Below are 14,880 nucleotides of genomic sequence, written 5' to 3' on the forward strand. Positions count from 1 at the left end.
ATCTCAAGATTATCTAGCTCTGTTCTTGCAACGATTTGTGACTTAACCTGGATGAAATCTGCGTTCACCACTTCCAGGTCGGGTCCAATGAACAATCAAACAGTGAAAGCATTTGACATCACCACCACCACCAGCATGACCACCACCTCCATCAGTTGGACAGGATAAGGCCTCCCTGTTGTGGGATGCCAAGTGTGACATCTTGGTGGACTATATTTTCAAAGGCCAGACAATATATGGAGCATATCATGCTGCACTTCTGAATCAATGATGGGATGAAAAAAAGTCCAAGAAATTCGGAAGCTGAGAAAAGGACAATGCGCCAGTGCACAAATCAGTCACTGCCATGGCTACATCCATGAGTGTGCCTTTCAACTGCTTTAGCACCCATCCTGATCTCCTGTATGGCTCTGTCAGACTTTCATCTTTTCCCAAACATGAAAAAGCTCTAGCCAGAAGCCATTTCGACTCAATCAATGACGTCATTGCAATGGTGTGGGACTTTTCTGACAACCAAGAGGACTTTTTCAAAACAGGGATAAAATCCATATTAATTTGCAAAATTGTATCAATGTGGAAGGAAATTTTACTTTGAAAAGTAAACCATTTTTTTAATGTCTGTAGGTCAAATGGTTCTATGTGTGGTTCAGAACATATCAATCACGCCCTGTACATGTAGCAGGAAATATATGTTTGTAACTTGACACACCTTAATTGTTTTCACATTTATGTTCATATCAAAGCATGTCTGTAATCATGGTAAAGTTATGAAGTGTTGAAAGCATTCAAACAGGTTTGTCAGAGGTGATATATGACCCCATGTGTTATCCATGATACACACATGACAGGCTCATAAAGCAATCAGCTATCCTTCTTGGATTTCTGTGCCCTACATTCAGTCTCATTGTGCTGCTCCTGTGATTGAATGCAGGAGTCCTACAAAGAGAACAATTAGCAGAATTTTGTGTTAATGTCTGTCTTTGCCATTTTTAAAGAGTTTAAGCATGTCTTGATTCCAATGCAATCGTAAAGTGCATGGTATGGTATTGAGTTCAGACTAGATAAGGTCGTCCCTTGCAGTCTTACCTTAGTGACACATGCAAGTCCGTACAACACTCCATAAAGAATACAGTTAGCCCGTCTCCCACTGAAAAAAAACATTGTGCAAATCACAAACATGTGACAGGTATTGTTCTTGTACACACAATATTGAATGAACCTTATGAACATGATAAAAGATTAAACAAATTAAACATGGTCAAAAAAGAATCTTCTGTTATAATAAAGTGAACCTGTAAAACAGCTCTTAAACAGAAAGAATCTTTTGGTGCTAGTATTAACAAGTTTATCAACATTATCATTGTTCATTATTCCACTTCTTTTGATATTTTTTGCACAAGTGTAATTTTGGTTATGCTACTACTCTGCAATCAATGTTTGCATAACTGACAGGCTGTTGTTTCTCTGTACAACAAACTGGACACTAACAGATTGATGAAGGCACTATGATCTTTCACATGGCACAAAGATGAGTATAGAAGGTATCTTTGACAACCAGGCAAATAAAATGATTTGATAGAGCCATCCTTCAGTGTTAAGCCATTACTTTTCTATGAAATTGACTGTCATATACAACAAAATCAGTGAGCCTTACATTAGCTTGCAATTGATCTTGGCCATACAAAGTCTAATACATACTCATACAAAATAAATGTCACAGCCACGCAAATATCCTGTGAAACGTGTTACCCCTGTCCAGTTATTCCAGGAACGTAACATATAAAATGTTCAGAGTTGCATTGATACTGTGGCTCCAGTGAGTATAGGTCACAACGCTATATGGCCCAAGTGAGTTTAGGTCACTACACCTTGTGGCCCTAGTGAGTTTAGGTCACAACGCTGTGTGGCCCTAGTGATTTTAGGTCACTACACCTTGTGACCCCAGTGAGTATAGGTCACTACGCAGTGTGGCCCTAGTGAGTTTAGGTCACAACACCTTGTGGCCCCAGTGAGTATAGGTCACTACGCTGTGTGGCCCTAGTGAGTTTAGGTCACTATTCCTTAATTTTGTGACCCCAGTGAGTATAGGTCACTCCACTGTGTGGCCCCAGTGAGGATAGGTCATTACACTGTGTGGCCCCAGCGAGTATAGTTCACAACACTGTGTGGCCGCAGTGAGTATAGTTCACTACACTGTGTGGCCGCAGTGAGTATAGGTCACTACACTGTGAGGCTCCAGTGAGTATAGGTCATTACACTGTGTGACCACAGTGAGTATAGGTCACTACACTGTGTGACCACAGTTAGTATAGGTCACTACACTGTGTGGCCACAGTGAGTATAGGTCATTACACTATGTGGCTCCAGTGAGTATAGTGAGTGAGAATGGTTTTACGCCGCTTTTAGCAATATTCCAGCAATATCACGGCGGGGGACACCAGAAATGGGCTTCACACATTGTACCCATGTCGGGAACCGAACCCGGGTCTTCGGCGTGACGAGTGAACGCTTTAACCACTAGGCTAGCCAACCGGCCCGAGTGGGTATAGGTCATTACACTGTGTGGCCCCAGTGAGTATGATTTAAACAGTATTTTATTTCCATTAATGTTCAGATTTTACATTAAATAGCATTACAAAATGGAAAAAGGATTAGCAAACAGGCCAAAAAGGCCTATATTAATGCTTCTCCTAATATTGTACATTATACATGTAGATTGATGAAGTCTATAGAGCAGACATTAATGAGTAACACAACATGAAATAAAATGGAAAGCAAGATACCAAATGCATTTTATATTCTTAAGTTGACACAAAACTTACGTAAAGCGGTTTGTTTCAATGATGTAATTGTGAACTGATTTTATAATGTGTTCATTGTCTGAGGAAGATGAATCTTCATTGCCGTGGAGTATAGTATGTATGCTGAGCTGGTTAACAAAAAAGTATTTATCAATTCTAAACTTGGCATAGCGTGGACAAGATAGAAAAAAGTGGAAAGCATCTTCTCTATTTAGGCCACATGGACAGATGGGATTATCAATCAGAAATCTGTCAAAAAAATGTGATTTTAAATCACTACAACCTAGCCTAAGTCTAGATAAAATCATCTGACATTGCCGCTGGCCATAACTAGCAAAAGATGTAAAATTTGCAGTAAGCTTAGTTTCTCTAGAAATTAATTGCTTAAACCGAGATAAGGAATCTACATTTCTAATATTAATATCAACTGGTCTGGAAGTCATTAGAAGTACGAAGGTTATATCCAGTTATGCTGGATATATTAGGTGGGACCCATAAAGACAGATATTTAGGAGCTAGCCCATTGACCATTTTGTAAAATATACATAATTTATGGTAATGTCGTCTGTCGGACAGTGAGCATAAACCCGTTTCCCTATAAAGTTTTTTGTGACTGGTTCCTCGTACTGCTCCACATATTGTTCGTAGAGCATCCAAGTGTAAATTTTCTAATAGTTTTACTTGTTCATTATTACAATTATCCCAAATATTATCACAATAATCAAAAATAGGTACAATAAGTGAGTATATAGAGAATACTACACTCGAATACTTATGCTCGGTCAGATACCATAGAAAGCCCACTTGTTTCGTAAAAATGGTATCTAACAAGAATGAGTGTGGTATTTTATTTATTACCCACGTTAAATATATATTTAAGTGTCAAAACATAACAACTTTCGTTTGTTGACAGACCAAACTGAAACCGGTTGCAAAATCTGGTTGTGCATGAATATTGCCCAAATATGGGCGTTGTTGACATTTCTATGCATACGCATTAACAACATGCACCTGAAGTTGTGTTTGCAAACATAACAGCACTGACGCTCAAAATCCTTTTGGAAGAATTTCTTCAACTTATGGTAATTCAAGCATCATGTTGTTAGTACGCAGGACACCTATAAGAAAATTTTCAAAGTCACATTAGCGCCGGGGGTCCCGTCTGTGCATTCAAAATGGTTCGGTTTCCTTGGTTTATCTGCTGAATTTATATCATGTCCGTGCCGTTTTGGAAGAGGAAATGAGAGTGTTCGCCAAAGGCATTCATGTTAACTGAGTATAAGTGAGTTCACTGAGTATAAGTCACAACATTATGAGGCCCCAGTGGGTATAGATCACAACACGATGTGAACCTAGTGATTATAGGTCGCTACACAATGTGGCCCCAGTGATAATAGATCACAACACGATGTGAACCTAGTGATTATAGGTCACTACAGTATGTGGCCCCAGTGAGTATATAACACTACACTGTCTGGCCCCAGTGAGGATATGCCACTAGACAATGATATGCATGGCTCTTGTGAGGATATGTCAATATAGTGCATGGCCTTCATGAGGATATGTAAATACAATGCATGGCCTTCGTGAGGATATGTAAATACTATGCATGGCCTTCGTGAAGATATGTAAATACAATGCATGGCCTTCGTGAAAATATGTAAATACAATGCATGGCCTTCATGAGGATATGTAAATACAATGCATGGCCTTCGTGAAGATATGTAAATACATTGCATGGCCTTCGTGAGGATATGTCAATACAATGCATGGCCTTCGTGAAGATATGTAGATACGATGCATGGCCTTCGTGAAGATATGTCAATACAATGCATGGCCTTCGTGAAGATATGTAAATAAAATGCATGGCCTTCGTGAAGATATGTAAATACAATGCATGGCCTTCATGAGTATATGTAAATACAATGCATGGCCTTCGTGAAGATATGTAAATACAATGCTTGGCCTTCGTGAAGATATGTAAATACAATGCATGGCCTTCATGAAGATATGTAAATACAATGCATGGCCTTCGTGAAGATATGTAAATACATTGCATGGCCTTCGTGAGGATATGTAAATACAATGCATGGCCTTCGTGAAGATATGTAGATACAATGCATGGCCTTCGTGAAGATATGTCAATACAATGCATGGCCTTCGTGAAGATATGTAAATACAATGCATGGCCTTCGTGAAGATATGTAAATACATTGCATGGCATTCGTGAAGATATGTAAATACAATGCATGGCCTTCGTGAAGATATGTAGATTCAATGCATGGCCTTCGTGAGGATATGTAAATACGATGCATGGCCTTCGTGAAGATATGTCAATACAATGCATGGCCTTCGTGAAGATATGTAAATACAATGCATGGCCTTCGTGAAGATATGTAAATACAATGCATGGCCTTCGTGAGGATATGTAAAATACTATGCATGGCCTTCGTGAAGATATGTAAATACAATGCATGGCCTTCGTGAGGATATGTAAATATAATGCATGGCCTTCGTGAAGATATGTAAATACAATGCATGGCCTTCGTGAAGATATGTAGATACGATGCATGGCCTTCGTGAAGATATGTCAATACAATGCATGGCCTTCGTGAAGATATGTAAATACAATGCATGGCCTTCGTGAAGATATGTAAATACATTGCATGGCATTTGTGAAGATATGTAAATACAATGCATGGCCTTCGTGAAGATATGTAGATTCAATGCATGGCCTTCGTGAGGATATGTAAATACGATGCATGGCCTTCGTGAAGATATGTAAATACAATGCATGGCCTTCGTGAACATATGTAAATACTATGCATGGCCTTCATGAGGATATGTAAAATACTATGCATGGCCTTCGTGAAGATATGTAAATACAATGCATGGCCTTCGTGAGGCTATGTAAATACAATGCATGGCCTTCGTGAAGATATGTAAATACAATGGATGGCATTTGTGAGGTTATGTAAATACAATGCATGGCCTTCGTGAGGATATGTAAATACAATGCATGGCATTTGTGAGGATATGTAAATACAATGCAAGGCCTTCGTGAAGATATGTAAATACAATGCATGGCATTTGTGGGGATATGTAGATACGATGCATGGCCTTCGTGAAGATATGTAAATACAATGCATGGCCTTCGTGAAGATATGTAGATACAATGCATGGCCTTCGTGAAGATATGTCAATACAATGCATGGCCTTCGTGAAGATATGTAAATACAATGCATGGCCTTCGTGAAGATATGTAAATACAATGCATGGCCTTCGTGAAGATATGTAGATTCAATGCATGGCCTTCGTGAGGATATGTAAATACGATGCATGGCCTTCGTGAAGATATGTAAATACAATGCATTGCCTTCGTGAACATATGTAAATACTATGCATGGCCTTCATGAGGATATGTAAAATACTATGCATGGCCTTCGTGAAGATATGTAAATACAATGCATGGCCTTCGTGAGGCTATGTAAATACAATGCATGGCCTTCGTGAAGATATGTAAATACAATGCATGGCATTTGTGAGGTTATGTAAATACAATGCATGGCCTTCGTGAGGATAAGTAAATACAATGCATGGCATTTGTGAGGATATGTAAATACAATGCAAGGCCTTCGTGAAGATATGTAAATACAATGCATGGCATTTGTGGGGATATGTAAATACAATGCATGGCATTTGTAAGGATATTTTAATACAATGCATGGCCTTCATGAGGATATGTAAATACAATGCATGGCCTTCGTGAGGATATATCACTACTTACAATTTGTCAGCAAAGGAGCCGACTACTGTGCCGATGATCATGCTGGAGCCGAAGCCTGCTACAAAGAGGACCTCGATCTGATGTGTGGTCATGCTGTAGCTATCATACAGGGCATACACATGAGGCCCCTGTAGCCAATCGCCAGCTGAAACACACACACAATAATAAGATGGCATGTAAAGTACAGTGATTTAACAGATGTGAAATCCTGCATCCACCCAGATGCAGAAAATTCACATGGATGTTTAGGAATGAAGATTGTGTTGTCAATGTATGTTTTCTGTAAGAATAAATCATAAACTTCATGCACTACCGCACAGGATATAAATACAACTAGTTCACATGAGCTACGGTGCATCACTCTTGGTGATCCTTCTGTAGTACATACACAAGCATCAAGTCGATGCAACAATATTTCTTATGAGGGCACAGGTGTTTGATTATATTTCACCATATGGGATTAAAGTGAGCCATAACAGCCTGTGACAGTATTTTGACTGTGCCATTTAAAATTTCATTGTGCATATGGCACAAGGGTGCAGTCTAAAAAGATCCTTGTTCAATTGTAGTTATTCAGTCATTAGTTACATCAATACCAAAGAGGCAGTAACAGTGGTGACTTTCTGGTGTTATGTAACTTGTTTGTCTACTGTAGAGCCAGCAAATGGCTGTTTCCACAGTGTAGTGATATGTTAAAATGGAAACTTTTATACGGATATCTGAGTCTGTTATCACTTGATTATATTGTATATAGTTAGTATAACCATGTACACATCGTGCTGTTTACATGATAAGAAAGACCCACTCAATAAAACTTTTCCAAAGTCTTAAGGTTTAGTATGGTCAAACAAGAATGTATTTCAAGTAATGTTCAATATATAGGGTTGATCAACATGATGCAACCAAAACCAAATGGCATCTTGTAATAACAATAAAGATTCTCCGATTGCATGCCATGCAATGTCCGACACTGTACCCATATGTAATCAGGAATCATCACAGGACCTGTGGAAACATTGAGACCTGTCAATAAGCAAAAGAAAGTTATAAACAACTGATATATTCATGGGCCTTGGAAATTTGATCTGAAATTTCTACTGATGACCTTTCAACTATCAATGCCAGTGGACAGCAAATATGCCAACAAAAATGCCAAAATAAGACAATATTTAAATTTGTGTGATAGCAATATTGTTGACAAAATTCAATAGCCTACATTTTACATGTTGTAAATATGCTGAGTCTTATGTTGACGTGTTAAATTTCAACAAAAGATTATCCTAGAGTGTTTAATAAAATATTTATAAGTCCAGGCAAGATTTAGTCCAATTTATCATTTGTATTTTTGTGCTTGATAAAGATTTGTTTATCCAATACTTCACTTTCCCATCAATACATCTTCAAAGTTTCTTGGCAACTATACTGACAACAAAAGTTCCTGTGACATTGAATAAGATTTAATGCAAAGTTATGTTTTTTACCAAATCTGAAATAATTTCAGTTTGCGGCAGATAAAAGACTCCTGTAAGTGTTCAAATGGTTTAATTTGCCATACTGACTTCAGAAAATGTATGATTTCATAAAAAAACATGAACATGCCAAAATGTCAATTTACAAATCAATAGTGTGTGTGTCCACCTCTGGTTGCGATGCAAGCAACACATCTTCGTCTCATGGAATGGACCAGGTGTCGCACAAAGTCCTGTGGGATATCTGTCCATATCTGCTGGAGCACGTTTTGAAGCTCCTGGAGTGTCTGTGGAACACATGGTTGACGTCGAAGGCGCCGATCCATCTCATCCCACATGTGCTCATTGGTGAGAGATCAGGGGAGCGAGCCGGCCAGGGGATGACATTCACGTTGTTTTGTTGAAGAGAATCATGAACAAGTCGAGAAATATGAGGCCGGGCGTTGCCATGTTGAAAGGTAATGCCTGGGCCATGATGACGCAAAAACGGTAGAACAACAGGGCTGATGATCTCGTCGCGGTAGCGCTGTCCATTGAGATTTCCAAAATCAAACGGGTCCTCTGTCTTGCTGTAATCCCACCCCATACCATAACGCTGCCGCCCTTGAACCGATCTTCTTCCATGACACAATGATTGACGTAACGTTCACCTCGACGTCGGTACACTCGAATCCATCCATTGCTGTGGCTGAGATGAAAACGAGACTCGTCAGAGAATAGAACTTGTCCCGTCATGGCCGTCCAGCAAAGACTTGATCTGCACCACTGTAGACGTGCTTGAAGGTGGTTTCCTGTCAAAATGGGACGTCCCGCGGGTCTTCTGGCGACAATCCCTGCACATCTGAGGCAACGACGTACAGTTTGTGAAGATATTTGTCGAAGGCCAGGGATGCTTCTTGCAGTCACTGTTGCTGGATGGAATTGATTTCGTAGGTGTGTTGTTCGAATCCAGTTGTCTTGTCAATTATTGTTTACGCATGGCCTGCAACTCCGAGGATGGTCTCTGACTGCATTTGTCTGTTGCCAACGTTGCCATAAACACCAAATGGTGTTTCTGTGGACGTTAAATTGTCTTGCAACATCACGTTGACTCGATCCTGCTTCAAGTATACCAATGGCTCACAGACACTCATTGTCGGACAGGCATGGCATTTTCGTAATGTTGAATAATTGCGTAATTATGTTGTCTTTTTGAGCGTTTGTTATCAGCACGATGCTAAACAATGCATATGGAATCCCGTTAACACACATGTTTTTATACCCATTCTTGGGTAGTGAAATGCATGGAGCTTGCATAAAAGTCAGCTTTTGCATGGAATGCATGCTTTTCTGTAGCAGTTGCATTTTTGTGACTTGATTCCATACATGTACTACAATATTGAAAACCAAACATTGTTTGAGAAAATACAATAAAATATTGGTGTCACAGGAACTTTTGTTGTTGAGTATATTAAATGATAATTAAAAAAAAGAACCTAGTATTCTCATGATGAGTTATTTACTTGTAATGTTTAATTCTAATTTACAAGCGAAAGCTAATCTATAAAAAGCAAACTAATTATGTTTCAGGTTTTAGGCTAGGTGCTCCAGGGCACCTACACCTCCACCACTACCACAACGTGCTGACCTGGAACTTAGCGTTTCTTGTATATTCACCTGTTTAATTAACTATGAAGTAAATTTGTACACAACCCAAGCCAATGACCTGATGTTACCGTATTTACTTGAGTATAGTGCGCACCCATGTATAATGCGCACCCCCCTCTAGCGGAATCAATATTTTGGAGAATTTTTTTTGCGAATACCAATCGCAGAAAAAAAATTACACCGTCCCCCTTTAGCGAAGTCCGGCAAAAGAACTGGTGATGAGAAACCTGGTCAGTACAAATTCGAAATTTGAGATAAAAAAATCACCAGAGTGAGACATGTTGATTTACTGTTTAAATTGTATTTTTTGTTCTGCTAGGCATTGTTTTATATCTAGGGATTAAGATTACCTTGTGTATTTTCTCGTAAACTAAGCCCGACACAGCAATCAGCTGTACACACGTTTTCTTTGAATCTACCGGTGATTCGGTCAAGACACACCCAATGATATAACTTTACAGGATTTTAATGCAAGGATCAGCAAAAATAGTATCTGAAACTATTTTTTTATTAGGAATAATATATTCCAATATCTTGTTAATTTAGATGCAGCTTTTACTAAATATATTAAAAATAATAATAACCCTAAACGAAGCAGCTGATCGCTATTGCCGGGTATTATTTTTTACATGGAACCAGTCTGACCAGTCACCGTCAAGGCTCCCGTGCACGTGATCGCGTGATCGCGAGTGTTGACATAGAATCATCCAACAAAAACAAATATGACTATTGACGAGTCACAGTATGGCATTTATGATATATGTATCCATTCTCTGTCAACTAAAGTTTGTTTCAAGGCGTCAATAGTGGTAGTCTGACCGTGGTTGCTGTTTACAACGGTGAGTTGTGTGATCTTCCGATTTCGCCGAAATTAATTAAAACAATAGTAAAAGGAATTTTGAATAAAATTAATAAAATAAGTTACAAACATAAGTCCAGATATACAAAGAACACTTTTTATAGCCAGACAGTGTAATTACATGACTAATTTGCGTACTTCAGTATGGATTTGTTGACATGGTATTTCCGGTGTTAGGTGCTCACGGTAATTTCTTACCATGGGGGAAAAAATATCAAAACTCATTAATTCGTGTATAATGCGCACCCCCTTCTACACAGCTGTGTTTTTTTTAAAAAAAGTGTGCACTATACTCAAGAAAATATGGTATCACTTTCTACCTAGAACCGTACACCTGCCCCTTGCATCATTATCACGTCAGCTGTGTCTCACGCAGTTGGTGTAGCCATTGGGTATGACAAGCTACTTTGTCTGTCCTTCCCTACATCTCATTGCAGCAATGTGTATGGTTCACAATAAGGTAGGAAGTGTCAGTCTCTCATCAAAAGCTACCATCCTCAAGGCCAGTCATCAACTGAAGTCATGAAGAATTAAGAAACATAATGTAACAAGATCTGAGAAACAACAAGAACCTCTCTGAACTAGATCAAGAGTCCTCCAATGCCAAGCTTTCCCTTATCAAATATCTTAGTAACATTGCTGTGACAAACCCTTTCAAGATTTTGCTCCTTTACAGGACCAAGCAAGTACATCCGTCTATCCCCCAGAGATATGACCACAGCCATCATCATGCAGACCCTGCACCCATACAGAAACCCCCTCACAGGCACCTACAAAATGGAGCGAGTGAGTGAGTATGGTTTTATGCCGCTTTTAGCAATGTTCCACCAATATCCAGGCAGGGGACACCAGAAATTGGCTTCACGGATCGTACCAATGTGGGGCATCGAACCTGGGCCTTTGGCGTGATGAGCGTACGCTTTAACCATGTCAACCACTAGGCTTACACCACCGAGACGACACTGTGTTCAAGACACATCAGGACTTACTGATTTGTATGTATTTAAATGGACTCAATCCAGGATATATGATGTGTAATTGTTGATAATTGCCAGTATATAATTGCCTATAGTGTCTTTCCAAATTGTGTTTTTTGTATGTGCAAAGTATACTTAGTACTCAAAATTACATCTTTAGTCATGCTAGATCTTTGAAGTTATTTGTGCAGGGAATCTTAAATAAATTATCACATAGATACAGCTGGGGCCCAGACAAACCTAGCTGTAGGGAATGTCTGACATGTCTCCAGGTCACGCCAGACACATAGATACAGCTGGGGCCCAGACAAACCTAGTTGTAGGGAATGTTTGACATGTCTCCAGGCTACGCCAGACACATAGATACAGCTGGGGCCTAGACAAAACTAGTTGTAGGGAATGTTTGACATGTCTCCAGGCTACACCAGACACATAGATACAGCTGGGGCCCAGACAAACCTAGCTGTAGGGAAAGTTTGACATGTCTCCAGGCTACACCAGACGCATAGATACAGCTGGGGCCCAGACAAACCTTGCTGTAGGGAATGTTTGACATGTCTCCAGGCCACACCAGAGACATAGATACAGCTGGGGCCCAGACAAACCTTGCTGTAGGGAATGTTTGACATGTCTCCAGGCCACACCAGAGACATAGATACAGCTGGGGCCCAGACAAACCTAGCTGTAGGGAAAGTTTGACATGTCTCCAGGCCACGCCAGACACATAGATACAGGTGGGGCCCAGACAAACCTTGCTGTAGGGAATGTTTGACATGTCTCCAGGCTACACCAGACACATAGATACAGCTGGGGCCCAGACAAACCTAGCTGTAGGGAATGTTTGACATGTCTCCAGGCCACACCAGACACATAGATACAGCTGGGGCCCAGACAAACCTAGCTGTAGGGAAAGTTTGACATGTCTCCAGGCTACACCAGACACATAGATACAGCTGGGGGCTAGACAAACCTAGTTGTAGGGAATGTTTGACATGTCTCCAGGCTACGCCAGACACATAGATACAGCTGGGGCCCAGAAAACCTAGTTGTAGGGAATGTTTGACATGTCTCCAGGCCACGCCAGACACAAAGATACAGCTGGGGCCCAGACAAACCTAGCTGTAGGGAATGTTTGACATGTCTCCAGGCTACACCAGACACATAGATACAGCTCGGGCCCAGAAAACCTAGTTGTAGGGAATGTTTGACATGTCTCCAGGCCACACCAGACACATAGATACAGCTGGGGCCCAGACAAACCTAGCTGTAGGGAATGTTTGACATGTCTCCAGGCTACGCTAGACACATAGATACAGTTAGGGCCCAGACAAACCTAGCTGTAGGGAATGTTTGACATGTCTCCAGGCCATGCCAGACACATAGATACAGCTGGGGCCCAGACAAACCTAGCTGAAGGGTTATGGAGTAACACCTTAGATCGGATTCGTAATTTCAAAAATCTAAACGACAAAATTTGTCATTTTTTGTTACAAGTCATCAAAGTGCACAGTTTGGTACAAAATTAAATGTATTGTCCAGGACTTCGAATTCAGATTAGGGATATTTTTGGGTCCAGCCACCCACACAACATATGTAGATATAGGATGTTAGTAGTAAGAAAGCAGCAGCATTTAGCAATTCAGTGTTTTAATGTCAGAATAGGATTATTCTTTCTTGGGCACAGCACCCACAAAAGGGAACTGGAGAAAACGTCCGCCCACAAAAATTGCCACTGATCAATTAGAGAGAACGGCCACCACGTTCGAGAAAACGTCCTTTGTACTTAGAGAAAACGTCCGATATGTTTAGTGAAAACATCCTCTGGTCATGCTAGCTTATTTCTTGTATATGGAATATGATAAAAGACTCACTACAAAATAGTTTCCAATGAATGTGTAAATACTTGTTGTGTTTTAAAGGAGATAATCAAGATGAGATCGCAATTAATATAGGCTTAAAATAAGTAAAATAGGTAAAATAAGTACTGTAAATCTTGATATTAACGCGAGCATGAAGTAAATGCGAAAATGCAAGTGGTCTTGGCTCGCATTATTAAACATCGCATTTATATCAACAATAAGACATTTTGGATAGCAGAAATACCAACTTAGACATACGCTGAATAACTATGTATTCCAGATCACTGTTTATTGAGCAGCACTTGTTACAAGTATATAAACAATGTCATTCAAACACTAATTACATCCTGTGAATTGTCACTGCTGGGGTCAAGACAAGCGTTCTAGTAGTATAGGTAATAGGGGTTCTGGACCACTTCCACTGGAGCCAGATTTATATACCTATACTGCTACTACAGGTGGCATTTTTTATGCAAAAATGATTATGCGATTCAATGATAGTCATGAGATTAAGTTAAGTAGTATAGGTAATGGGGGTTCTGGACCACTTCCACTGGAGCCGGATTCATATACCTATACTGCTACTACAGGTGGCATTTTTTATGCCAAAATGATTATGCGATTCAATGATAGTCATGAGATTAAGTTAAATTGGCTCTAGCTTACCAATACCTGGGGCCAATCATTGCTTTAGATGAGCCTAAATGGTAATAAAAATATTCTTCATTATTTTTATCGATAAAGCGATATTCAACATTTTTATTAAGTTCTTCGTTCATTTTACTAGGAGACCAGACTATATAACTACACTCTTCTTGTAAATTGATAAGAAACAATTGATAACCGTATTTGGTTGGTTTGACATCACTGATATAATAAAAACCTTGTGGTAATTCTCTCCATTTTATAGCTTTTTCGATTGTTGTGTTGTAATTCTCCATTATTATATATGTATGTAAGCATTTGTCTAAATGTGATCAAACGATAGTAAGCAATCTATTTTTAATCTCCAACCAGTTCTTTGGTTTTGGCACGGAATAATTGACGCGCTTGTTGCCTCCCCTGTTCTATGAACTTTTTTTTATCGTCTTCGCTAATACAACTGGTCTTATGAGATTTTGATCGAATCTCCTGCTTCATTGCGTTGTATTTGGTGAGTTCTGACAGCACTAAACGAAACTCATCCTCGGATATCTTACAATCGACCATTGCTGTCGAAATATGATCCTCAATGCTGTTCAACTTTGCTTCGGCAAGTATCCGAATACTATCGTGCTTTAATGCTTTCTTTTGTAACCTAAAAGAAATGAATTTTATCACTATTCCTGCCAGTCCCGAGATTCCAGCGGCTATTTCCATGCCGAGCACGATAGGCGCGGCGATTATAGTTGATAGTAAACCGACACCCGCTACACCGAGTCACATGCCAGCTGCTACAAGCGCGGTGTCAACTCCGTCCAGAGCATTCACGGCTCTGCGAT

General features: G+C 39.8%; 1 protein-coding gene across 2 annotated transcripts in view; it reads right to left on the reverse strand.

The window, feature by feature from the left end:
• The window catches only part of LOC124146406 (molybdate-anion transporter-like), a 129,443-nt gene that overhangs the window by 60,215 nt on the left and 54,348 nt on the right, over positions 1-14,880 (reverse strand). For both annotated transcript variants that reach the window (XM_046516672.2, XM_046516673.1), the window contains exons 2-3: positions 6,589-6,733; positions 1,087-1,147 (exon numbers count right to left, since the gene is read on the reverse strand). In XM_046516672.2, the coding sequence (XP_046372628.1) occupies positions 1,087-1,147; positions 6,589-6,733 (206 nt within the window). The remainder of the gene's footprint in view (positions 1-1,086; positions 1,148-6,588; positions 6,734-14,880) is intronic.

The sequence above is a fragment of the Haliotis rufescens genome, unplaced genomic scaffold, assembly GCF_023055435.1.
Source record: "Haliotis rufescens isolate VD_foot unplaced genomic scaffold, xgHalRufe1.0.p SCAF_22, whole genome shotgun sequence".
NCBI classification, from domain to species: Eukaryota; Metazoa; Mollusca; class Gastropoda; order Lepetellida; family Haliotidae; genus Haliotis; species Haliotis rufescens.